General features: G+C 50.3%; 1 protein-coding gene across 11 annotated transcripts in view; it reads left to right on the top strand.

Moving 5' to 3' along the window:
• The window catches only part of ZNF618 (zinc finger protein 618), a 149,410-nt gene extending 125,518 nt beyond the window's left edge, over positions 1-23,892 (top strand). For 6 of the 11 annotated variants that reach the window (XM_041406740.1, XM_041406735.1, XM_041406733.1 and 3 more), the window contains 4 exons: positions 4,075-4,119; positions 8,928-9,005; positions 14,199-14,303; positions 15,070-23,892. In XM_041406740.1, coding sequence (XP_041262674.1) covers positions 4,075-4,119; positions 8,928-9,005; positions 14,199-14,303; positions 15,070-16,583 — 1,742 coding nt within the window. In that variant the 3' untranslated portion in view covers positions 16,584-23,892. The remainder of the gene's footprint in view (positions 1-4,074; positions 4,120-8,927; positions 9,006-14,198; positions 14,304-15,069) is intronic. The other 5 variants (XM_041406737.1, XM_041406731.1, XM_041406736.1 and 2 more) reach the window with 3 other exon arrangements.
• Positions 23,893-24,905: the final 1,013 nt, after the last annotated feature.

The following is a 24,905-nucleotide window of genomic DNA, read 5'->3' as shown; positions in this document are numbered from 1 at the left end:
AACTTGCTTTTTGATGAAAAACTTTGCTTTTTGATGAAACCTGGAAGTTCCACAGTGCTTTAAAAATAGTATCCTTCTAAAATGTTCCAGTTGCTCCCTTCTGCTGCCTTGGGAGCACAGGCAGGAGAGGTCCCAAGTCACAAGAGCACAAGAACTTCTGTTCATCCATTGCTGAGCTTAGGGAGGTGCAGAAAGCAATGCCATGACCTGATCCTGCAGCATGCAATTGGCTCACTGGGAGGAACAGCAGAAGCTGTTATTCCTTAGGGTGCCATAAAGCTGCTTTTAAGGGAACCCTCCCTGGTGGGGGCCATTCTGCCAACTCTTGACACACGCTGAGGTTTTAAATTCTCAAGAGGCCAAACAATATTTCAAGGCCAGCTTGTGTAATGTAAAAGGCAGTGATGATCAGCCTGGGCATGGGTAGGGAAATCCCTAGAAGGGAGTTGAGCTGAGTGTTTTGTGCTGTAGTGAAGGTCACTGCCTTCCTTTTCATCCATGTGTAGTTGGGGAGGAGCCTTTGGCTGGGGCTGGGCCCTGCTCTGGTGCTCTCTGTCACCACAGGGCTCCCAGGCTTTGGGATCTCCCAGGGTCTCCCTTCCTCTGACTCCAGACAGGGACAGTGACCTTCCTCAGGGACAAGAACCATCTCTAACTCAAGTGTTTACAGCCTAATGCAATTTGAGCCCTTGTTTTGGACACTGTGGATAACTCCTTTGTGAAATGAAGGCCAAGAGGGATTAAGGGAATTGTGAGAATCCAAGAAGTAAAAGAAAAGCAAAAAAAGAGAAAAAAAGCTCTTTAGTTTCAACACCTTCAAATACAGCTATCAAAGGGGAAATCTAATTGAAATTGTCGGTGTTTGTTGAAGTCTGAATTTGCTCAGTGTTGTGGGTGTGAAAGAGAACAGTTAAAATTATGTAGGGAATTGGGAAATATTTTGAACTTTCAAGGTTGATTTAAGCTGTATAAATATGTCTCAATTACATCTGCTGCTTTAGGGAACTACTACTGTAAGAACTTCCAGTGCAACAAATTTTAGCATTTAGAGTTTTTAAAATGTCAACACTTTTCATTCCTATTTACACGGGGAAGCTTTGCTTTCCAGCACTGTTTATTCCAGACTGGGGAGAGGGTCAATGGAAATGTCTTCTTTTTTCGAATCAGTTTGTGCCAAGCTGAGATGAGATTGAGAACAAAAAAACTGGATTTCCTACATTTGATATAGAGTAAAAATTCTTGGAAAAGCTTGTTGTCAGGATTTAATGGACTCAGGACTAGATTTTAAACATGGATTTTCAGAAAGCACAAGCTTTCTTCCCCAGTGTGGCCATACCTCCCCTTCCCCTGTAGTCCAGCCATCACACAGCCCTTCTGTGGGGGGTTTCAGCTGGAAAGACAGCACTTTTAGGATAGCATTTTTGGTGGGTGAGTGCAGCTTTAGTGTTTGGGGCATAATAATTCTTGATTACTGATTGCAGTGTGACATTAGCACAGCCAGCCCCCGTGCCTCTGCCTCCTGAGGTGCACCCAGCTGCCTCTCAGGCTCTGTCAGCACAAATACAACTTCCATTAACATTCATCTGGTAATTCTCTTTCTCATCTGTGGTTGGTTTGTGACTGCTGCCTGTCTCCATGGAGCTGGGAGAGCCAATGGTCAAATTTGAAAAGTGAGGAAAAGGGGAAGGGGAGTTGTTCTGTGAGCTCTCCCACTCTGTGCACAGCACAGGGAGTGCTGGTGATGGGGTGACACAATTGCACAAATAGACAGAGCTGCATTTTCAAAGCAGCCTGAAGTGCTGTGTCCAGAAGGAGGGTCAGCAACTGAGTGCAGTTCCCACCAGGAGAATGAGAATCACACAGGGTGAGTTCAGTTGAGAAAGTGTCACTTTGCTTGGTTGAATAAATAAGTCACTGTGTCTACTGGGCATTTGTGTGGAATTGAGGTTTCTAGGAATGAACTGTTTATTTCTGGTGCCACATTCATTTAAGCTGTTCCAGACTTCTCATGTTCAACAGGCAGCTTGCAGACAGGAAGAAATATATCTGGGTTAAAATAACCACTCAGCAGCCAGTCTCTGTGGGTGATATCCTGCCAATTGCTCCAGAGCCTTGGGACACCGGGGAAGAACTGAGGCAATCCATGTGAAAGCATTGAGGCAAGGAGCACTCAGCAGAACTGTGACACACAGCCAGGGACAGGGCTGGGGATTGCAGTCTGCAAGCACAGATGGGGCTGGGGCTGGGCAGGGCATGGCCAGGACAGTCCCTGAGAGAGCAAAGGGTGGGCAGAAAAACCTGAACTCTCATTTTGCCTGGAGAATCTGTGGAGGGAAAGATTACAAAGGCCCAGTGCAAGGTGATTTATCATTAATCAGTCACACTCTGGCATTTCTATGATTCTTGCCTGGATAGGTAGCTTTGGTGGAAATGACTGTGCTGTAGCAGGGACCCGACAATGCATGGATAAAAAAATTACCCAATTATAAATATGAAGACCAGAAAAATCCTAAGAGTCTTCCTTCACATAAGCCAGTGTTGTATTGAGTACCTGAACTGCTGCTTCATACTGGCAGTGCTTTCCATGTGAGTAGGAAGGCAGGCAGAACGAGGGCACTGTGTCAGCAGTTCTGGCTGGAGGGCAGCCCAAGGTGGTGCTGAGAATTCCATGGGCTGCTTTGAGTGCTCTGTGCCACTGCTGGGCTCTGTGCCTGCTCCAGGTCAGATTCTCTTCTGGGGGGACAGTGAAGTTGGGGTTTGCCCCTCAAAAGCTGACGTGCAGCTGGGCTGCTGCAGGAGCCCTGCAGTGCTTGGAGCAGTGCCATGGGCACACGTGTTCCCTGCGGGAGCAGGGCCCTTCCCAGAGCAGGGACCCAGCACACAGAGAGGAGCGTGCCTGGAGGAGCCTGCCCTGCTTAGCAGGGCCAGGTTAGGGACCTGTTTCAGTAAAGATCTTGCCCCAGGTACAGAGCTGGGCAGCTGCAGGAGCAGCTGGAGCACTGCTGGCTGATCACAGTGTGTGAAGTGATAAGCAGCATTCCCTATGAGCTGGTGTCTCCCATGCATCCCCTTTCCACAGCACTGTCCTCTCATGTCTTTGCCCGGCGTCATCCATGCCTTCATCTCCATTCCTTACGGACTGGCCCTGCCATCAGGAGCCCTTCTCAGCAGCTCAGGTCCTCGGCACGGGGATGTTTAGCAGGAAGGCTCGCTGTGCTTGACCCTTGCAGTTCCTGAGGGAGGTTTTCCTTCCAAGGAAATCAGGCCAAGTCTGGCAGAGAGCCCTGAGAGCCTCAGTCAGGGATGTGCCAGCTCACAGCCTTGGACTGGGACCCTTCTGGAGATGCTCTGAGTCTGACTGAATATTTGACATTAATAATTAATGATTTCTGCCCCTCTGCAGGGATCTGACCCTAAAGGACCTCACCTGGGGAGTGTAGGAAGCCACACATGGTCCTGAGGTGCTGGGATCACTGCTTCTGCTCCAGAGCACTGGGGCTGGATGCAGACAACTCCTGGTTGCCCAAGGGGCAGCCAGCAGCCAGATTACAGAAAGGCAGCCTGCAAGGTGTGCTGAGTAGAAAATGTGCATTCTCAGCCTGAAGTAAGTGCAGTGTTTAGGAGCTCTCTCCTTTGGCATCCAGGGAGAGCGAACCACCCTGGTTTTCTCTCCCAGCTTTAGTTTAAAGAAGCTGCATAGTGAAACTGGGAATTTGCATCTGGAGCACCAAAGAAAGCCCTTGTAAAGGGTTTCTTGCCCTACGGCTTTTCTTTGCTGGCCTCCCCCCTTGTTTCTATTGCTGTAGTATTGGGTGTGTGTTAAAATTTCTGGACATTTTAAATTGGACAGGAAAGATGCAGAACCCTGGTCATGAGAAATTGAGCGAGGGAGACAAAATGGACATGTTGCACATGTTGGATTTTGTGTTAAATGGAGCTCCCATCCTGCCCTGCCCTGGATAACTCTGGAAGTGTGGAGTAGGGATAAGGAGCAGGGAGCAGATGGGCAGAGCTGTGTAGAATGCAGCGAGGTCTCTGCCAATCTCAATATTTAAATCTCTTTCTTTTTTGCAGAAACCGCAAGTCCCCTGATTTCAAATCCTTTCCCGCTTTTACAAAGTAAGTGTGATGGATGTCTGTGGTGCAAAAGGCAGGGACTGCCCTCCTGCAGCCCTGATGCCCTGCCCTCTGAGCAATTTTCATCAATAAATGCTTTTTTATTATGAGTCCAGCTGTCAAGGAATAAAATGCCTCTCTTCTGTGGCTCTGGTGTCAGATTTAAATGCAACAGAAATCCTCCAGGGTTTTTCATGCAGTCTGGGGCTGCTAAATCACTTCATATTCAGTCTTCAGGGAGTTTTTTGTGAGCGTGTTTTGAGACCAAGATTTGAAAATGAACCCATATTTAAGTTACATTTGCACACAGAAAAACTTGTGATCAGGGCTCAACTTAGGAAACACCTGCACAGAGCCAGTTCCTGTAGCCTGGGATTGGAAACTGGGAGCAAGCAGGGCTGGGATAGTGGACAGGTGGTCTCTGCTGCAGATTCTGCCCTGTGGCCTTGAGGTTTTGGCAGGTGGAGCGTCTTCCTTTGCCTTGCAGTGTTTGGTTCTTGGCACTGGGGTTTGGGTGATTTGTGCCAGCCCTGAGTGCCACACCCTGAGCATGGCCATAGCAGGGAGGAGGACAGGTGTTCTTCCTCCTCTTACAAACCTGAGGGGGAAGCAAGGGCTTTATTCAGAACACGATTCATGCAGGAAGAGAAATCCAATTATTGCCAAGATGTTTGATAAGGGTGGTGAATTTGGGACTCCCCTTTTCCAAACATACTCCAGAGCACCTTGTTACCTCTTACTGTTTGAGCTGGCTGGAAATGACAGAAGTTCTGTTTTCAAGAAACTTCCACTGATTTTGGGGTGTGCTGATATTTTTGTAGGAGCCTGCTGCTGATTCTCCTGCCTTGTCTCATGGGTTTGTGTCAAAGGGAAGGTGCAATTATGCTGTTAGTAAAGCTAAAGCCAAAGGAAACATTGGGTGGAAATGCTGAGAAGTTTTCCTCACAGTTGTTCTGCATTTGTTTTTCACCAAGATGTGGACAGAAGTGTTGAAATGTGGGTTTTTTCTGCTGAGGAAAGAGCAGCCTGGGGGGCTGTCCCTGCTGAGCCGTGGTGACACCCTGCTGGGTGTCTGTCACTGCACAAGCACCTCAGGGCACTTGCTGAAACTTTCTGTTAAAGCTCTCAACTCCTGTTCACTCCTGGCTTCAGACCAGGCTCTGCTATTTTCCCTGGCTTAGATGTGGCAATGAGAGTTAACATGGGAATTAGAGTGATTTATTTAGCCTAAGCACAGGCACTGGTTTTCCTCTGCCTTGCCTCACACAGCTGCTGCCTTGCTCTGGGGCCTCGCTCACTGGGTAAAGCACTGCTAAAAGGGTCTAATTATAGCCTTGGGGAAAGATGTTTTAAATTGTGCAACCAGATGTGAGCGTTAGTTCTGTGTGGCTCAGGACACTGAAGAGCTGCTGGTTGAAACCTGCTCTCAGAAAACACCCACAACACAGGGGGCTCATGTGGGCAGCACAAGCTTCCCTCGTACCGCCGGCAGCTGGGAGCAGAAGGACAGAGAGCAAAAGGGGAGACCTGGGGGCCCTTTGCTGAGCTCAGCCCACCTGAAGGAGAACAGATCCCTAAGGCTGAGTAAGGAAGAGCTGAAATTCCCAGGGCAAAGGACAAGCAGAGGTCCAGCAGTGGTGGGAGAGAAGGAGAATGGGGCACAGGTGTGGCTCAGATGGGTGTACAGAGCAGTTTTGACAACTTTTCCAGTTCATGGTCAAGAGAAGTCAAAGGGAGGAGGATTTACTGGATTACCAGCCCAGGTGAACAGACTTTTCCCTGGTTTGGGATACAGACTGCCTCTTTCTTCTCTCCACCTTCCAGATCCCTCTTCCTCTTCTAGCCCTGGCACATCCCACCCTCCCTCCAGCCAGCCTGACTGTTCCCAGCTCTGCACTCTGGAGCATGAGGGGCTCAGGAGCTGAAAGCTCAGAAGGATGAGGGTTGAGAGAGCTCTGGGAAGTGAAGTGAGTTCATTCATTCCCATGGGGATTCTGCACATCCTCCCAAGCATCCCTTCCCCTGGTCCCAAGAAATACTTTGGAACTGTTGGGTGAATTTAAATTTTATGCTTATTTTTAATGTGGCTCAGTTTTATTTGTGGTAAACTTAGACTTCTGTATGTCTTTGTGCCAGAATTATTTAGAGAATGTTTTGGCATTTTCAGAACATGAAATCAGCTTTTGAAATAGGTGGTGATTTTGTTTCTGATTTTGGACATTTCTGGAGTAGAACAGAAGGGGTATCTTTTGGAATTGAGATGAAAATTAACACAATTTTTCTGAGAAGAATCACAAATGAGAGATTTTACCAGTTCACTGAGTGCACTGAACATCCAGAGATTTGTGGTGCCAAAGGGAGGGGTTTGAGATGAAGAGCTGTAGAGACCTTGGTGGTCACATCCTGCTGGATGCAGATGGGAGAACCCAAAAGAGACTGGGCAGGGGTCAGGGGGGGAGAGTCAGGAAAGGAGAGAACTAGAAAAATAGCACAGGTTTGTGCTGATAAAATAGCTGAGAATACAGGAGGAAGGAGGTGAAGCAGCTCAGGGAGACAAAGTGAGCTGAGAAGCAAATGTGAGTGAAACAGGAGAGCAAAATGAGTGTGGGAGATACACAGCTTGGAGAGTGCTGGCTGATGAGGGGGGTTTGCCTGCTGCTGGGAGTGTATCTGAGCTGGGGAAGAGCTGTGCTGTGCTGGAATCCTGCTCCCAGGGCAGCTGGGGGCAGAGAAGGGCCCTGGCACTGCAGTGGTGAGCGGGGCTTCCCCCACTGCCTCCTCTGCACTGCAGGCAGCCATGGCAGAAGGGAGGGCAGATGTCTGCTCACGAGAGCTGCCAGTGTTCAGGGACTGCGGGGTGGCACCTGCAGCTGGCAGCCTTGCTGCAGCACTCAGAGGTACAGCGGGGTCTGTTCTTCTCTCTGGTGGGGGCAGAGACTCCAGCAGAGCAGAGGGGCAGAGAGAGAGAGTCACACAGCTCTTCTGAGCTGCCAGGGGCCTGTCAGCAGCAGTCAGCAGGCTCTCAGAAGTGTGGCTGCTTTCATTAGAATATTCACACGTTAATTTTGACCCTTGAAGGGGCAGTCAGACCCCTCAGTTTGAGGCGTTTCCATCTGAGCAGTCTGGGCTCCATGGGTGGCAGAGGCACAGGTGTGTCTGTAACACAGGTCTTTGGCATTGAAATACAAGCCCAAGAGGGATGGTTTGCGCCTACAGGGAGCCTTCTCCTCTCTGACAATTAAAAATAAGTCTAAATGCAATCTAAATTAGATTGCATTGTACCTCTTCTGGCATTGTACCACAACTACCTCACTAGTGATGATTTCAGCAGACACAGCCAGTCCCTGCTAATTCCCAAGGACTAAAATCCGCGTGTGCCACTCTGCTGTCCAAGTCTTCTCTTTTTTCCACAAGCACATTTACTTAAGTACCAAATTTCCAAACTTCCATGCTGCAGCAAGCCCAGGAGCAGCACCACAAGCAGACACAGTGTGTTAAAGCATTGAGCACAACTCCGGGCAGAGCTGGCTCCATCATTCCAGAGGCTCTAGGTTCTGTGGGAAAGGTTTGACCTCACAGCATAATAGTACAGCTTGTGCAGACTTGCTCATGCTCTCTTTTATGTTTTTCCTCACGGATTCCTGTAGCCGCGAGGTGGATTCTGGGGTTTGCTCCCTGAGATAGACTTCTCACAAGGTATAGGCAGCCTTGTGTTTCCCTGGGGTTTGGTTCTTCTGTCTTGGTGCTGGTGCTTCTGCTTATTCATTGATACAGAATATATTTTTCTCTTCTAACTCAGGTCTGGACTTCTGAAATAGTGTAGCAATAGACCCTGCTCTGTGTGTGTGCCAGGCATTTGTATCCACAATTGTTCATATGCCACATGTTTGTCCATTCTGCTGCTCCAGGACAAAATGCCCCAGTGAGAGGTGGCAGAGCTGGTGTGGCTGCAGGGACAGAGGCAAACTGCAGTGTTCCCAAATTTAAGCACTGTAGTTCAAGATCACATCTGTCAACCAATGCACTCTACTGATACTGTTTAGACAGGCAACTGCAAACACTTGCTTTTAGGTTAATTCAGTGGAAGAAATGCACTTTCAACATAGAACAGGGCTAAATGTATCTTTCAGCCCATGAGGGAGCTCTGCACCCAGCTCTTTCCAGCTTGTCCATATAGCTCTGGCACATGGCTCCCCTGCTCTGCTCTCAGCCTTCAGGCACAAGGCCTGGTTCCTGTGCTTCCTGCCCTCTATCTCTGCTTCCCTGGCACCCTGCTGCCACCCAGCCCCGTGACACCCACCAGTCCCTGGTCTCACTGCACTTGGTGACAGCCACAAAGCCCCAGCTGAGTTCCCCCATGGCACTGCTCCATCCCCAGCCTCTGACTACAGCATTTGTCACAACCCAGTGCTCCTTGTCTCACTCAGGAAAGGCAGCAGACACTGGAACTGGACAGACCTGGGTGGAAAATGAGTCCACCAGGCTTTACTCACAGGCACAAAACCAGCAGGGACGTGCTCAAGGCAGGCTGCAGCAGCCTGGGCCAGGGCCCTGGCCAGTGGGCAGCCTCCAGGAGAAACCCTTGTGCAGGTGCCTGAGATGCCCACCCACGGCAGCAGCTGCTTCCCGCAGTGCTCTGCCTGTCCCCTGGCAGTGAAGTGCAGCAGGAGGAGGTGCCCAGCCCAGGGGGCAGAGCCGTGCCCGGGCCGTGCCCCGCTCGCTGTGCCCACAGCTTACACACTGAGGTATGCACCTGTGCTGCTTCCCTGCAGACTCTGTGTAATTCTTCTGAACTGATTTCTCCCAAACAGAGCCTTACACCTGTGGAGCTTGTGGAATCCAGTTCCAGTTTTATAACAATCTCCTGGAGCACATGCAGTCCCATGCAGGTAAGCTGGGCACTTTGACTCACTGCAAGCAGAGAATTAAATTCTGTGCTGCTGCCTGGTGCCACCCCAATGTGTGTCTGTAGGGTTCTCAGTGCTCCCCATTCCCACAGCCCCAGTCATTTCACCTGCAACAAACACAGTCATCCCTCAAAGGCTGGAGCACAGAGGCTCAGGGTATGTTGTAAATATTGCTCCTCTCCATAGGGAGAGAGGGAATGTGCCGTGCTAGCTCAGAGTCCATCACACTGCCAGGGACTGTCCATCATTGCCTTTATCCAGAGCTAGCCAGAGAATCTTCATTGCATAAGCTCCTCCAGCAGGTTAAATCTCCCTCGTGCCAAAGGGGTGGCTCTCATGGAGCAGGGCTGCAGAGCCTTTGCCCACACAAGCCCTGTCCTGTGACTGTGCATCCTGGAGTTCTACAAAGGACTGAAATGTGTTCTCAGAAGAAGAATTTGCTATTTCAGCAGCTGTGTTCAGTTCCCTCTCAGCTACCTACAAAAGAGAATTCTTAAGAGGCATTCCAGTGCTTTGTTTCTAAGTCACTGTTTTTGTTTCCTGTCTTGATACATAAGAGACAATTTTAAAATTTCAAAGCCAAACCTGTTTCAAAGACAGCACTCAGCATATTCAAAAATGTAGAAACAGAATTCATTTTGTATTGGCAGATTATTTTCTTTTTTTTTTTCTCTTGAATAAAAATTCAAGTGGACCAACCCAGTTTTAAGAACAATTAAATCCCCTTTGACAGACCTGTGTTCAACAGACAGCTGCTCTGTTGAGATGCAGATGCAGATACAGTGCAGGCCCTAAGGAAAGTGGCATGGGAGGACAAGAGGCTTGAGGAAAAGCATATTTTCCTTTCTGTAATAATGTTAATCAAAGTTCTTATCTTGCTCTTTATTTTAGTTTTAGTTCTAATTTTAATAGTGTCACTTGAGTTCTTCATCCATGAGGTTCCTCTATTCCATTCCAGTTCCTGCTGGCAAATCTTAGTGCAGGCTTTTTGTGTTGTTCAGCAGCTGCTTTATTTATTGTCTGTGTGATGTTACAGAGACTTTGAGAGTGCTTTGTTAGCAGAAGGTGTGAGTTTGTGTTTCTGGTAGAGCACTGGGGTTCTGTGCAGTAGTGGGACTCTGTGTCACACCGAGGAGCAGTGGACTCTGCTCAGGGCAGGGCTGCCCTCCCTCCCTGGCCTTGGGTCTGTCCTTCTGGTTGTCCATAGCAGTTCTGCTGCCTCCACGCTGTGTCCTGACCATGCTGTTCTTGCCCTGGGCTCTGGTACTGAAGTGCAGCATTTTGAGTTACAGCTCTTGGGACCGAGCACAGGAGCTGAGGGGACAAGGGCAGCTCACTGAGGTTGAGCTGTTGCACGTTTTAAGCTAGGGCTACCTGCAGCTTCCTCCTTGTTTCTTCTTTACAAATGACCCATGGGGGTGGTGATGGGAGCTCCCTGTGGTGGGGAGGGCCTGGCACAGGGTGCCTAGAGAAGCTGTGGCTGCCCCTGGATCCCTGGCAGTGTTCCAGGCCAGGCTGGGCAGGGCTTAGAGCCCTCTGGGACAGTGGGAGGTGTCCCTGCCATGGCAGGGGTGGAATGGATGGGCACCCAAACCAGTCTGTGGTCCTGTGGTTTTTCACCTGGGTTACTTTGGCCACAGAACAGGGTGGAGGGAACAGTATCTATGACTGGGCTCCTGTCACATCTGTGAATGGGTAAATCCCCTCTGCCCAGTGCAGGATTCTCTTGGTAAACTCTGTTTTCTCCTTGCTCCCTGCTTTGTGTGCAAGTCCCATCCTCTGCCTGGCTGCCTCCTGCTGAAGTCCCACTGGTGCAGTGACAGTGAGGGTGTCCGTGTCTTCTTCAGCTGCTTTCTGCAGTGCCACCAAGGCTGTGCCCCGTGTGTGCCCACTGTCCCCTCCTGTGGCCTCTGGGGTGTGGTGCCTGGCAGCCCTGTGCTCACACCTCTCCCCTACCTCCCCGTGTGCAGCTGTGGGATGAGGGCAAAGCCGAAACAGAGACAGCAACACTGCAGCCAGCAATGCAGGGTGTCCAGCTCTGGGTGTGCTGTGTCAGCACTGAAGGCACACAGGGCCTGCAGTTGTCCTGGCAGCACTTTGTTGCCTTCAGGCTGACAGGAGGTTATAGTGAGCTGAGGGTCGGTCTGTTTTCCCAGGGAATGACTGACAAGGGCAAGAGGAAATGGCCTCAAGGTGTTCCAGGGAAGGTTTAGATTAGAAGGGTTCTCAAGCACCCTGAGGCCAGGGAAGGGGTGGAGTCACCATCCCTGGAAGTGCTCCGAGAACACGTGGATGTGGCACTTGGGGACATGGCTCAGTAGTGAATGTGGTGCTGGGCTGGGCTGATGGCTGGACTGGATAATCTTAGAGGTCTTTTCCAGCCTAAACAAGTCTGGGATTCTGGGATTTCCATATCCAATAAACAGCATTGCTCCAACATCTCTGAAGTGTGGGAGTGCAGGGACCTTGCAGTGGTCAGCAGGACTGGTGGCACACGATACTGAGACTGGGGACTCAGGCATGGCAGGGGTTTGTGCCTGGTCAGGGAATGTTTCATTTCGAGGATGCAGAGAGCCAAGAGACCAGTATAGGTCAAATGCTCCCTCAGTTCATGTGTTCAGCAGCCCAGTTTGGTTTGTCCTGTCTAATGCAAAGGGCTGATCTCTTCCAGTGGCTGTGCTGCCTCCCCTGGACCCTTCTGACGAGGGACAGAAGCCAGGGAACGTGCTGCTGGCCTCCAGAAGCAAAATCAGGGACATACTGGCTCTTGAGTCATTCAGAGGGCTGAGCCCAGAGGCTGGAAGGTAATAAGGAGAGATTATAGCTTCATAAAGCAGCTACACAGTGAGGAGAAGCAATTAGAATGTAAATTGGGTGCTGAAAGGCAAAAATAGAACAGCAGAACACCAGGCAGAGGAATTTGTTCTGTAATTACACTGAACAATATACAGCTTTGACTCCCTTTAGAGTACTTTGTTCAGGTCGAGTGCTGCCATATAATGCCCTTCCTACAATCTAGGCCTAAAAAAACAATAGGAGGACTAGGCTGAACCTGGATTAAAGGACTGGAAGCATGAAGAAAAATTAAGAACCGTGATCTGTGTAGTTCACAGACTGCCTGATAAGGAAGATGAGGCTGAAATGTACAAATCTCATTAATGCCACACTGAATGCCAGCAGATATTTGTATATAATAAATCCCCTATTATTAGGAAGTAGACAAAAGAGTTATGGTGAGGAAATTCAGAGGGTTTCTTCCCCTACCCATCCCTCACCAGACAAGCAGGGCCTGAACCATGAGCAGAGTTAGTAGCAACATCCAGCATTTTCCTTTGCCCACCCACAGATGTTTGGAGTTGAGGACACTTGTGACATTGGCTCAAGAGCAACTAGTCTGTCAGATGGTGGGGGAAAGGTGATGTGTCCCTCCTGTGGCACCTCGTGCTCTTCACATCTCTGCACACCTGCAAAGGGCAGCCTGTGGCTGCAGCTGAGCATGGCAGCACTCCCTGGGTACCCAGCATGACCAGGGAGCTCCCCGGGCACACACAGGCCCCAGGCAGTGCCAGAGGCTGTCCTGGGTCATGTCCTGGATTGCTCTGAGGGATTGCCCCAGCCTGTGCCAGTGCAGTGCCCACAGGTAGCTGAGCAGCCTGTGCCTTTGATGGGCAGCTCTGGAGTGCCTGGCAGTGAAGGGCAGAGCTGCTCACCCTGGAGAGGATTTGTAAGAAGGAGATCACAGCCCTGCTGTTCTCCCTGCTCTCCCAGGTTGCTGGCACACATGGAGGAGAGCAAGAGCAGCTCTGCCCTGTCCTGTCTGTCCTGCTGCCCCCCCCCCCCCCCCCCCCCAAGCATCCTGGCAGAGCTGTGGGTGCCTCAAGGCACTGCTCCAACTCGTGTTTCTCTGCCCAGAGCACCGAGCAGAGTCACTGCACTCTGTGCTGGTGTCCCCAGGCTGCAGGGGCTGCCACCTGAGCTGGGCAGTCTGCACTCCCTGTAAAGCCACTGGAGAGTCAGTGACTCCAGGTGAGTTCAGGTGGTTCTCACCATAGTGGTTCTCACTCTAGGAGAGCATCCAGTTCTGCCTGGGTGAATGAGTGGCACCCCTGAGTGTAAAAGGAGCCCTAATGGGCCACCTCAGAGAGAGGTGTGTCTGGCAGGTGTCCGGAATTAGGTGTGATGAGTCCAGCTGTGATGAGCAAATGGACTGTTCTGTTTTCCTTGGTTTTATTGCCATCCTTCTGCTCAGCCTGGTCATCAGTCTCTCCATCTTTCTGCTTCCTCTTCCAGCCCATTTCATTGTGCACTGTTCCTTCACAGCCTGTTTCACAGCACCATTTTGTACTGAAGCACACTAAGAACTAGAAAATTTCCTCTGGAGGGTGGGGAGAAATTCTTGGGGCACAGGAGAGGAAAACATGGATACAATACAGACTTTACTGTTCTTGCTTGCATTTTCTTGTAAGATCCCGTCAGAATGGCAGCCAAAATGTTAAGCCCAATTACTACACAGAAATGGGAGTACAAACACAAAGATTTTGGGGACACTTGTTGTCTGCAGCCTCAGGATGAGATGGTCTTTGGTCCACAATCCAGAGACTTTGGCTTTGTGTTTGCAGCCTGAGGCAGCAGTGAGAGCCCCAGAGGAGATGGGCCCTTGCTCTTCATGGGGAAGAAACCAGACCTGAAGTTGTCAGTGAGACCCTTAGATCTAGAGAAGCTGAGCACAGCTTGAAAACCAAAGTGCTTCCCAGAGAGAACAGGGCAGCCACCTGCAGTGCAGGGAGGGGACAGAAGGATCAGTGTCTGTTCCACCTCATTTTGGAAGCAAATGAATGGCCCAAGTCAAGCTGAGCTTCCATTCCTCCTGGTGTGCAGCTTCAGCTCCTGAGGAGACATTCCTCAGGGTATGCTGATGGCATCAACGTCCCTGGTGCACAGGAAGACATGTGGCACATTTCAGCCACCTTTTGGGAAGTGATAGGTTGTGAGTCCAAAGAGAGTTTCAAGGTCCCTGAGGGTGCTGTGCAAGCCCACTGAAAGCTATGGTGGGTTGTTGTCCCTTTAGTTAGAGGAGCCCTACATACATGGTGAGCAGTTGAGTAGTTTCTGCTTCCTTGTGCTTTAAGCATTATATTTTATGCTTTTAACCCCTCCCTGTCTCTTGCCTCGCAGCTGACAATGAGAACAACATTGCCTCCAGCCAGCAGCCCAGGTCACCTCTCCCTGTGGTTGAAGAAAAGTGGAAACCACAGCTCCAAAGAAATAACGCCAACAACAGTATGTAGCAGCTTCTCACTCTGCCCCTGTCCAACAGGTGCCTCAGGGGGGCAAGCAGTGATGGGCACTGCACAAGGCCCTTGTCCTCACCAAACTGTATTTGATTTCACCTTAATTCATGTCCTACCTGGCAGAGCAGAGCACCCCTTCCCACTACAGGAGTGCAACAAAGAACCCTGAGGCGATTGGAAATGTTTGTGGGGAAGATGCATTTAATAGGTCCGGGAAGAAGGTAACTTCTGATCCAAGGTCAGACTTTCTGGCCTGGAGTTAAGAAACTAATCCAGTCATCATGGTGTGACATAGGCATAGGTGCCCAGAGAAGCTGTGCTGCCCCTGGATCCCTGGAAGTGCCCAAGGCCAGGTTGGACAGGGCTTGGAGCAGCCTGGGATAGTGGAAGGTGTCTCTGCCCATGGCAGGGGGTGGCACTGGATGGGTTTTAATGTCCCTTCCAACCCAAACCAGTCTGGGAATCTGTGATTTTATGTCCATCTTTCCATCTGGGCTGAGTTGTGACTATCCCTGTATCAAGGAAAGGATGCAGATCTGCTCCCTGCTGCTCTGACAAGAGCAGGGCCTGTCTCTGGAGGTTCCTCAGTCCAGAAACCTTGGGGGAACAAATCCAAGGCTGGAATTGTCTCTTCCATCATCTGGGCATGTTCCACCTCTCTGGGGGTCTCTGAGAATTGTTTTGTGCCTTGTGCTCTGTCCTGCTGCTGTGATGCTGACCCGGTCCCTTTTGTGCCCGCTCGTGTTTCCCTGCAGCGCCGGCGAGCGGCTCAGTGGGGAACAGCGCCATCCCCGAGAAGGAGCGGCAGAACATCGCCGAGAGGCTGCTGCGGGTCATGTGCACCGACCTGGGCGCGCTCAGCGTGCTCAGCGGCAAGGAGTTCATCAAGCTGGCGCAGACGTTGGTGGACAGCGGGGCTCGCTACGGTGCCTTCTCCGTCACCGAGATCCTGGGCAACTTCAACACCCTGGCTCTGAAGCACCTGCCTCGGATGTACAACCAGGTGAAGGTGAAAGTCACCTGCGCCCTGGGCAGCAACGCCTGCCTTGGCATCGGGGTCACCTGCCACTCGCAGAGCGTCGGCCCCGACTCCTGCTACATCCTCACTGCCTACCAGGTGGAAGGCAACCACATCAAGAGCTACGTCCTGGGCATTAAGGGCGTAGACCTTCGAGACAATGGTGACTTTATCCACCACTGGGTGCAGAATGTGCTGTCAGAGTTTGTGATGTCGGAGATCAGGACGGTGTACGTGACAGACTGCAAGGTCAACTCCTCGGCGTTCTCCAAGGCAGGCATGTGCCTGCGCTGCTCGGCCTGTGCCTTGAACTCGGTGGTGCAGAGCGTGCTCAACAAGAGAACACTACAAGCTCGCAACATGCACGAGGTGATTGAGCTCCTGAATGTCTGTGAAGACCTGGCGGGGTCCACGGGCCTCTCAAAAGAGACCTTTGGCTCCCTGGAAGAGACCTCCCCGCCGCCCTGCTGGAACTCAGTCACCGACTCCCTGCTGCTCGTCCACGAGCGCTACGAGCAGATCTGCGAGTTCTACAGCAGGGCCAAGAAGATGAACCTCATCCAAAACCTGAACAAACACCTGCTCAGCAACCTGGCAGCCATCCTGGCGCCGGTGAAGCAGGCCGTGATTGAGCTGAGCAACGAGAGCCGGCCCACGCTGCAGCTGGTGCTGCCCACCTACGTCAAACTGGAGAAACTGTTCACTTCCAAAGCCAATGATGCTGGCGTGGTCAGCAAACTCTGTCACCTCTTCTTGGAGGCGCTGAAGGAGAACTTCAAAGTTCACTCGGCACACAAGGTAGCCATGATCTTGGACCCTCAGCAGAAGCTGCGGCCCGTTCCACCCTACCAGCACGAAGAGATCATTGGCAAGGTCTGTGAGCTGATCAATGAGGTAAAAGAGTCCTGGGCAGAAGAAGCAGAATTTGAACCTTCAACCAAGAAGCCTCGTGCAGCAGGGGAGGCCACAGCAGCTCAGGAAGAAGATTGGTTTGGGAAAAGTGAAGTCTATGATTATTTGCAAGAACCTCTCTTCCAGGCCACCCCTGACCTGTTTCAGTACTGGTCGTGTGTTACCCAAAAGCATACAAAACTAGCCAAGCTGGCCTTTTGGCTCTTAGCAGTGCCTGCTGTGGGTGCCAGGAGCGAATGTGTAAATATGTGTGAGCAGGCGCTCTTGATCAAAAGGAGGCGGCTACTCAGTCCAGAAGACATGAACAAACTCATGTTTTTGAAGTCCAACATGCTTTAAGACTTTCTTTAATTAAAACAAAACTTTAAAACACTGTTCCAAACAAAGAAAAAGAAATTTAAGTTCTAAACACTGTGGACCTCATTATGAATGCCCCTGGAAACCAAGTGCTTTTTTATATATATATAAAAATATAAATATATATAAAATTAAGTTTGAAAGGAAAGCTGAGCACAGGAGAGAGACAGCCCTCTGCCAGGAATGTGCTCCTTTCCATAGATAGTGTGTGGACTTGACAGACTTTTTAATGTTTTCAAGTGGGCAGACGAATGGGAGGCTGATGTTCTAAAGTCTTCAGGCAGCTGAGATCTAAAGTGACTTGAAGTTTCTTTTGTTTCTCCTCCACCCCACCTTTCCTCTTGTCCCCTGGGCCATCTTGCCATGGATAATCAGACTCCATTGACCAGACCAGTTCTGCACTGGACTTTGCTCCTTTGAATAACTGTACACCTTGAGGGCACTTGGCTGCAGCCTTCTTGGCATGGTGCGTGAATCAGGGCAGCTGTGTTCCATCAACACTGGTATCTTTAGAAATCAGAAAGGGAGGCTTTAAGGTTTTTGATTCTTAATTTTATTTTTAACCTTCCCATATCCCTTCTTTTCCAAAAAACAAAAGTTACTCCTCTGTCTTGACTCCCAGTTTTGAGTTTAACATGGCAGCAAGTGATTATAAGTTTGATTTCAAACTAAGAGAAATGGTTCATGGCAGAAACTGTCATGAACCATGACAGTTTCTGGGTTTTATATTTTTTTACAGCAGAACTTCTTTTCTGAACTCCCGGTGTTATTTATCTTTTCTGTGAATTTTGTACATCAGGTGTTCTCAGACTTGTTCTAGAGTAGCCCATTTGCAATTAAATAATGTTCTTATGAGAACCACAGCAGTTGTTTATTTGGCAAAGCCTAGAAACCAGGAAAAGCAAATGGTGACAGCACAGGTGGCTGTGGGCCACCAGTAAGCCTGCAGGTCTGCCAGAGAACCCTTGTACCTAAAGATTTTTGTTTAAAAGTGTCTCAGTGACACACAAACCACCCTTCCCAAGGCCAAGGACAAACCAAGGTGTATGATTTTTCAGGGGAACAAAGCTCACCAGTTTTGTCAAACTGGGGTTTGAAGGAAGCTTAGAGAAGTGCATGGGCTCAAAGATCCTTCTGAATGTAAGTGCTCCTGATTGAGTGCAAAGAATATCTTCCCCTTTTTGTTTGGAATGGTTTCCTCTAGTGGCACGAATGTCTTTTTGATACCTACAGTGCATTACACTACTTGTTCTGTTGCTGACCTGTTCTGGCCAGGAAGGCCACGGGCCCCGAAACGTTCACACGTAACTGGCTCACCCCAAATGCAATTAGAGATCCCCATAACCCCAAACCATCTCAGTCACTCTGCTGTCCCCAAGGCCAGAGCTCCTGCAGGCACAGCTCCTGGGCTGCTGGACAGGCTCTGTCAGGTTCGGTGCCTCTTGGACAATTCCCAACCTCTGGTGCCAAACTGTGCATTTTTCACCACTGGGACTTGTCTCCTGGAGGAAAATTGAAACAAATTCTTTTTTCTGCAGTCTCTCCTGCTTCCAGGAGCTCTGGAGCTGCAGTTCCAGTGGCGTGGGAGGGTCAGGAGGAGGGACTGGCCCTGCTGAGAGCAGGTTGGAGCCCTTCACAGCACAGGGAGTTTGCTGCTGGCTGGCAATGCAGGGGGAAACTGGAGACCCTCTCTGCAGTGCTGCTGTTGAGCAGATGTTAAACCAGGATCCCACCTGCCCAGCTCTGGCTGTAAAAGAAGTTGCAAGTTCCAAGATATGAGAAATAGCAAACCCAATCTCTCAGGCTTTGTGTGCAGATGCCTTGAACCTCACAGGCACTCCCTGACACTGCACTGCCACAGGACTCAGGGGCACAGTTTGCACGCTGGACCCTTCCCCACGCCAGGCTCACGAGGACAGACCTTGGCACCAGCTGTCTTGCCCTTTCCAGCCCTTTCAGCCTTCCATTGCCTTGAGGCTGGTGTTTGGGTTGACCTCTCAGCACTGTTACTGCCATCAGACCAAAACCATTGTCTCCTAAAGCGTTACGTTTTTGCCTAAAGCACACAGCCTGCCACATGAACAGGGGCTGCCAAGGCAGATGCTCTTGGACTCCTGATTTCCCTCTCAGTGGCTGATGGAGGGGTTGCTTGTAGGGCCAGCTTTCCTTCTTGCTGGTTTTCTTTTCTCCTGTAAAAAACCTGCATGTCCAGCCACCAGTGGTAGCACAGCAGTTTGCAGGGCAGGAGAAATCTGTAGCAGACAAAAATGAACCGTGAGTGAGTGAGATGTGTGCCAGGCCCACTGGTACCTGACAGCAGGAAAACTTGGCTGGTGCATGTCCCCAGACAGGATTAGCTGTGGGCACAGAGCGTACCACACAGCTCAGCTGATGGCACAGGGATCAGGATTGGCAGCTCCTTCTAATGGCAGGAGCTTTTTTTGTGGCTCACCTGAGACCCTGAGAGCTCTTTGATGCTCAGGGAAACATGCAAAGCCCTTGCATTCCTTTGGAAAGGCAGCTCCAGCCCCCAGGCCTCCTTTGCTAAGGGACACGTAGGTGATTTCTGTGGAATGTGTGAACGCGGCCTCGTGTTGTCTGTGACAGGCATCGAAGAGGGGAAGTCGGCAAACAGAGTTAGCACAGCTGTCAATCCCTGGAACTGAGAATTGGGCAAACTGCAGGAATTTGTGCCCGGCAGTGGTGCAGACTGAGGGCATGCATGCAGGAAAGCCACAGCCACCCCTACCTCCCGTCCCACCTCCCCTTTCCTTTCTCACACTGTGGGTTTGGCACCAGAGCTGGAGTTTTCTGGTGGTGCTGACCAAAGAGAGGGATGGACTGGCCCTCTCCCCCATCCCAAAAACTGCCCTTCTGAGGCAACTTTGGTTGTAGGTGCACTAATGATGGGTGTTAAGCAGTGATGTCAGGCAGATGAGATTCTCCCAAAGACTTAAAAACTCAACAGCTGCAAAAGCAAGAGAAAACCTAAAGGCCTAAAATGGAGCATTCTCAGAGGTGGTGAGGGCTTGGGCAACCCCTTCTCCAGAGACTCAGTGGAGGAAGGTGCAGCTTTTCCTGACTCTTGCATATGGCTGCAGGGTGCCCAGCTCAGAGGAGCTGTTTGTGCTGGGCCTGCTCCAGGCTCTCTCTGGGTCACTGAGGCCTCAGCAAAAGCAGGGAAGCACATCTGTAGCACATGCGATGACCTTAAATGCCAAGCTTTTGCTCCTCTTCCTTCTTCCTTCTTCCAGGCTTGAATTTACATTCTAGGGAGCAAAAAAATACTTTACCAAGGTCTGAAATTTAGAACTCTTATTTGCCAGGTTGCTCCAACTCGAGCTGCTCAGTTTCTCCTCTGTGGTGCCTCAGAGGTGCAGAGCAGCCAGGGTATTGCAGGGAGCACTGCTGGTCCTGGGCTGGGAGACTGCTCAGGAAAGGCTCCGAGTTTGGCCAGGGCTGTTGTGAGGTTCTGCTCCCTCTGAGCTGGGAGGAAAAGTCCTCAGAACTGGGATCATCCTCTGGCGGGTCATGTTGGGAACTTACCTTCTCCTTGTTGGTTTCCTTTAATCTCCCTTGTGAAATGTGTCAGGGTGCAGGAATGGGGTGTGGCCTCCAGCCATCCACCTGTTCCTGCTGCTGACTGTGCCTGACCTTGCAGACTTCTCTTCCTGGCTTCACAGTTTGCTTTGGAAGTGTTCTGACCTTCAGATGGGAACAAGCACCACCAGGTGAACTGCAAGAGGGAAGGGCCTGTCTGAACATCCTTGTTACTGAAGAGGGTGGGATAGAGGCAGAGCTCTTGAGGAGGTTGTTTGTGTGCGTGCAGCAGCCAGGAGGTCAGGAAGGAGCTCCTGTCTCTCAGTAGGCAGTGGTTGTGTTTGGTTTGCAGGACAGACTTGGTGTCTTGCATCTGGATCGAGTTGAGATGGAGGTGAACTTCCCTTTCTATCCAAGCTCTCTGTCTGTGCTGGGGAAACTGCTGTGGGTGGGTTTGAACTGGTGCAATCTGCAAAACTTTCTGTGAAAGCTGACTGTGGGCTCAGGTTTTGTCTAACTCAGTTGTTCCTTCATTGCTGGTTAAGCCGGTTTAACTTTGAGCTGAACTGGTTTAAGTGTCCACACAAACCACCTGCACTGGTTTATCTGTGCTTGCTGGGCACTCATGATGTCCAGCAGCAGCTCAGGGAGTCATGACCCTTATGTGAATTTTGCAAATGAATTTGCAGCAGGTGCTCTCAGAACTTGGGAATGACTGAAAATGGAGGGGAGACACTTCTGGAAATTACTTGAGCTCTAAATGGTGGCATTGGAGTGTCCAGTGAGATGGCTGAGGTGGGTTGGGTGATATTTCTCCAACTGTCTGGAAAAACCCAGAAGGTTTAGCATGACAAGGAATTACCAAAAGTGTTTGTGTTGGTGGCTGAGTCTGCTCAGAGGGACCAGTTCCACTGTGACTGTGGTGAGCACAGGACAGGGGACTGGAACCTCCTGCTGCTCCCACAGTGCCCTGGGCATTTCTAGGCAGCACCATGTTGCTCGTGAATCAAAAGACATTAAAAGAGAAGCCAGGAAGGTGCTCCAAGGCTGGGAGTGCTGCTCTGTGCTGAGGAGAGGCTTGGATCTCAGATTGCACCTCTTGGCTGAGGGAGAGGCAGGAGCTCCTGTGAGCATTCACATAGGAAGGGACAAGCTGTTCCCTATGGAGTAATTAGGAGTAATGGGAGAAAAATAAAAAAGATACTAAGGGCAGATTCTGGGAAATCTCTTCAGGGAGGAGAACTCTGTTCCTCTGGGAAGAGTCTGTGAGGGGAATGAGTTTTGAGCCCTGTCATTGAAGAAAAGACTGCAGAGTGGAGCTCGCTCCATGAAACACATGGCTGGACCTTGCCAAGAGAAAAGGAGCTGGGTGTAGGGGTGAGAAGTGCCAGGTTCCTGCCCAGACCCCTCCAGGAGGGTTCACAGAGCCTTTTCTTCCCCATCCTCCCACTCATCACCAGCACCAGGCCCTTGCCAGCTCTCAGTGTGTCCATCAGCCGGGTTCCATCAGGGAGGGAGGCGGCCGAGGGGAAGCTGCCAGTCGAGGAGCAAATGTCCTGTCAGATCAGCGTGGGGAGGGTGTTCAATGTCTGCTTGCTTCTGCTGAGCTTTTCTGTGCTACACCATGACCTCAGATCCCTGGGATCCCCTGGGAATGCCCAGAACCACCGGCTGAGCCCCGTGTCAGACCTGACGCTGTCGCTCTGTAGCAATAAGAACTCCCTGTGTGTGGGACCTGTCCCCTTACAGCTCTGTCACCTCCTGGGCTTCTGGAAGTGTCCCTGAGCAAACCCTGAGGCCCAGCTGAGCCCCGTGGGACAGGCCTGGGACAGTCTGCTTACGCTAGGCCAGAAATGGTGAACCAATGAGAGTGGGTTGCCCTGAAATTTAATTTTATCTATTGAATGTTTGTGGGATTTCTATTTAATTTCAGGTTTAGTTTGGATGCTTAGTTGAGGTTTTTTCCTCTTACGAGTCCTTTGTAACTCAACAGGAGAATTTTGCTCACATAGACAACGGTGTATCCGTAGACCCTGAGGGGTTCCTCATCCGTAGGCAGCTGAGTTGGAACTTTTGGCTCCTGAAACAAGGAATGATGACTGGCAGGATTTTCTGTAGCATCCCTGACAGTGGGACCCAGATGAGCAGCTCAGGCTTAATGATGGGAATATTGTAGGAATATTGTTGATGAGCACAGACATGTCCAACCCTCACTTTTTACAACCAAAACTCCTAAAAAAGGCACTTCCAGCCTCACTGGCCTCGAATCCTTGTTCTCACATCCCAGGGGGTCTCTTGGCAGTCTCTGCAGTGTCTGTGGATAGGCTGCGATTGTTTTTTTGAGTGGGTTGGGGGTGTGGGAGAAGGGATAACTTTTCCTCTTGCTGTGTAGAAGGACCTTCCTCCTCAAGGAAGGAGATGTGTTCTGGAAGGAGCAGCAGATTTAGGAGCTGTTTTCCATGGTCCCTTGAAGCTTACTGGTACTTTACTACTCCTTTTTTGGAATTCTTTGAAGGAAAGCCGGTAGTGGATGACCTGCACAGTGGTGGCAGGTGGCAGCAGGCTGTCAGTGGAGGGAACACTCTGCCCAGGCCGTGAGGATTGTGGTCCGCGCCGTAGCCAGACAGTGTCATGGTGACAACCAAACATCAGGAGATCCTTGTTTGCAGCCAGTCTGAAAAGAGAAGCTCTTCCTCACTCGTACGTTCCATTTCCCAAACCTCCTCCTGGGAGCTGAATTCTTGTTTCATCAAGCAAAGGATTTAATGTTCTCCTGCCCCTCCTGGCCCTCCTTGCCCTCAGTGACTCGTGTGCATTTCCTTCCTTTCTGTAGATGCAGATGTTCTAGGCAATACCACAGAGCACCCGCGCTGCGAGTGCGACCATGTCATCTTAAAAAATACAAAAAAAATATACAAAAAATATACAAAAAATATCTTTTTTAGGCCAGAGTTTTCTACAGGTATTAATGAATATTTTTCTTAATCCTTATAAGTTTTATGTGTTTAATATTTCTTAATACCGGTAGCATTAATTTATACTTTTGTAGCAACACAATATTTTTATAAACCGCCACCGCTGGCTTTGTCTTCATAACGGGAAACGTGCGGGCAGCTGGCCCCGCGCTGTACCATGTACTGTATTTAAAAGGTTATCTAATGTCACACTTGCTGTGTTAATAAACAAAACAAAACCTGTTTGAAGTCTCATGTATTGTTGGTGTGGATCAAATGACTCACTAGAGAGCAATATTGCACGGGGTTGAGTTGCTGATTTTCATTGTGATATGCGAATGCTTGAGGCCAACTCAAGTTCTGAGGTTTTTTTTTTTTTTTTCTTTTTAGGATTTTGTTTTGTTTTTGTTTTGTTTTGGGTTTTTTTCAGCTAAATAAATTCAGTGCTGTTTGAAACTTAGACTGACGTCAAATGAAAAGGATTATTAAAGAAAAAAAAAATCAAGGTGTTTAAATGTTGCTGTTTTTACAAGTCTGTTGCTGTCTGAATGGAAATATTCCACAAGAGAGGAGGAATAGTTCCACTTAGCTTCCAAAGGGGCCGAGCGCTCCAGGCCAGAGCTCGGTTATTTGGAAATACCTTAGAGACATGTTTCTGCAACATTCTTTTCAGAATTGATGCCAAGGCAGAAGACAAACTGTAACTGTAAGAAAGCATCCGTTGCTTGAGGATTTTCATGTCAGTGTTGTATTTATGGTTTTACAATAGAACAACCTTTAGGGAAAAAAAAAAAAAAGTGTCTGGGGTTTTCTGTATTTTCTGTATTTCAAGCTTGTGATTAGGACATCCCCAGTGCTGATCTGCTGTTGTGAGGAGGGAAAACATCCATGGAAGTGACCTGGATCCCAGCAGGGGTGTCTGATGGATCCCACAGAATCATGGAATGGTTTGGGTTGGAAGGGACATCCATTCCACCCCTGCCATGGCAGAGCCACCCTCCCCTGTCCCAGGCTGCTCCCAGCCCTGTCCAGCCTGGCCTTGGGCACTGCCAGGGATCCAGGGGCAGCCACAGCTGCTCTGGGCACCCTGTGCCAGGGCCTGCCCACCCTCCCAGGGAACAATTCCTAATTCCCAATATCCCATCCCTCCCTGCCCTCTGGCAGTTCACAGCCATATGACAGCTCCACATCCCATATCCCTGGGGCACTCAGAGCCCCCAGAGCATTTCCCAGAGCATCCTGTGTCCCACACTCAGTTGCCAGGGCTATGAACTGCTCCTGTCTCTCTGGAGAGATGTTTTTGTGCAGCACAAAGACCCCAAGCCCCTCAGAGTGGGGCTGTCCCTTGGGGTTGGGGTTCCTCCCACCAGGAGGTTCAGCCCAGCTCAGGGTGTTTGTGCCAGCAGCCTCAATGCCAGCGCCAGGTTCTGCTCAGGGATTCCACCTGTGCCAGCAGATCCAGCTGGGATTGGTTTCTCCTGGGGGAACAGGGGCTTTGGGGGCTGGGTGCCTGTGGTGAGAGCCCAGAGGGGCACCAGGAGGTGGGCTCGGGGTCTGCCTGCACCAGGGACTGGGGTCACAGGGATATGCTGTGAGGGGGCACTGACAGCTGGGACTGGGACTTGCTGATGCTCTCTGGAGCTCCAGGACCCACCTCCAACTCAACCAGGGAGCACCAGGAATTGTCCCAAGGGGAAACAAGTACAGAGCCCAGAGTGCTAAGGATGAGGCCAGGCGTCACACTGCAAAATCCCATTGTCCATCACCCTCCATGTGTCCTTTTCTTTGACCCCTTCGATGTCCTTTGGAA

Source organism: Onychostruthus taczanowskii, unplaced genomic scaffold, assembly GCF_017590055.1.
Source record: "Onychostruthus taczanowskii isolate IOZ18803 unplaced genomic scaffold, ASM1759005v1 scaffold25, whole genome shotgun sequence".
NCBI lineage: Eukaryota > Metazoa > Chordata > Aves > Passeriformes > Passeridae > Onychostruthus > Onychostruthus taczanowskii.
This window is presented reverse-complemented; position numbering and strand designations above follow the sequence as displayed.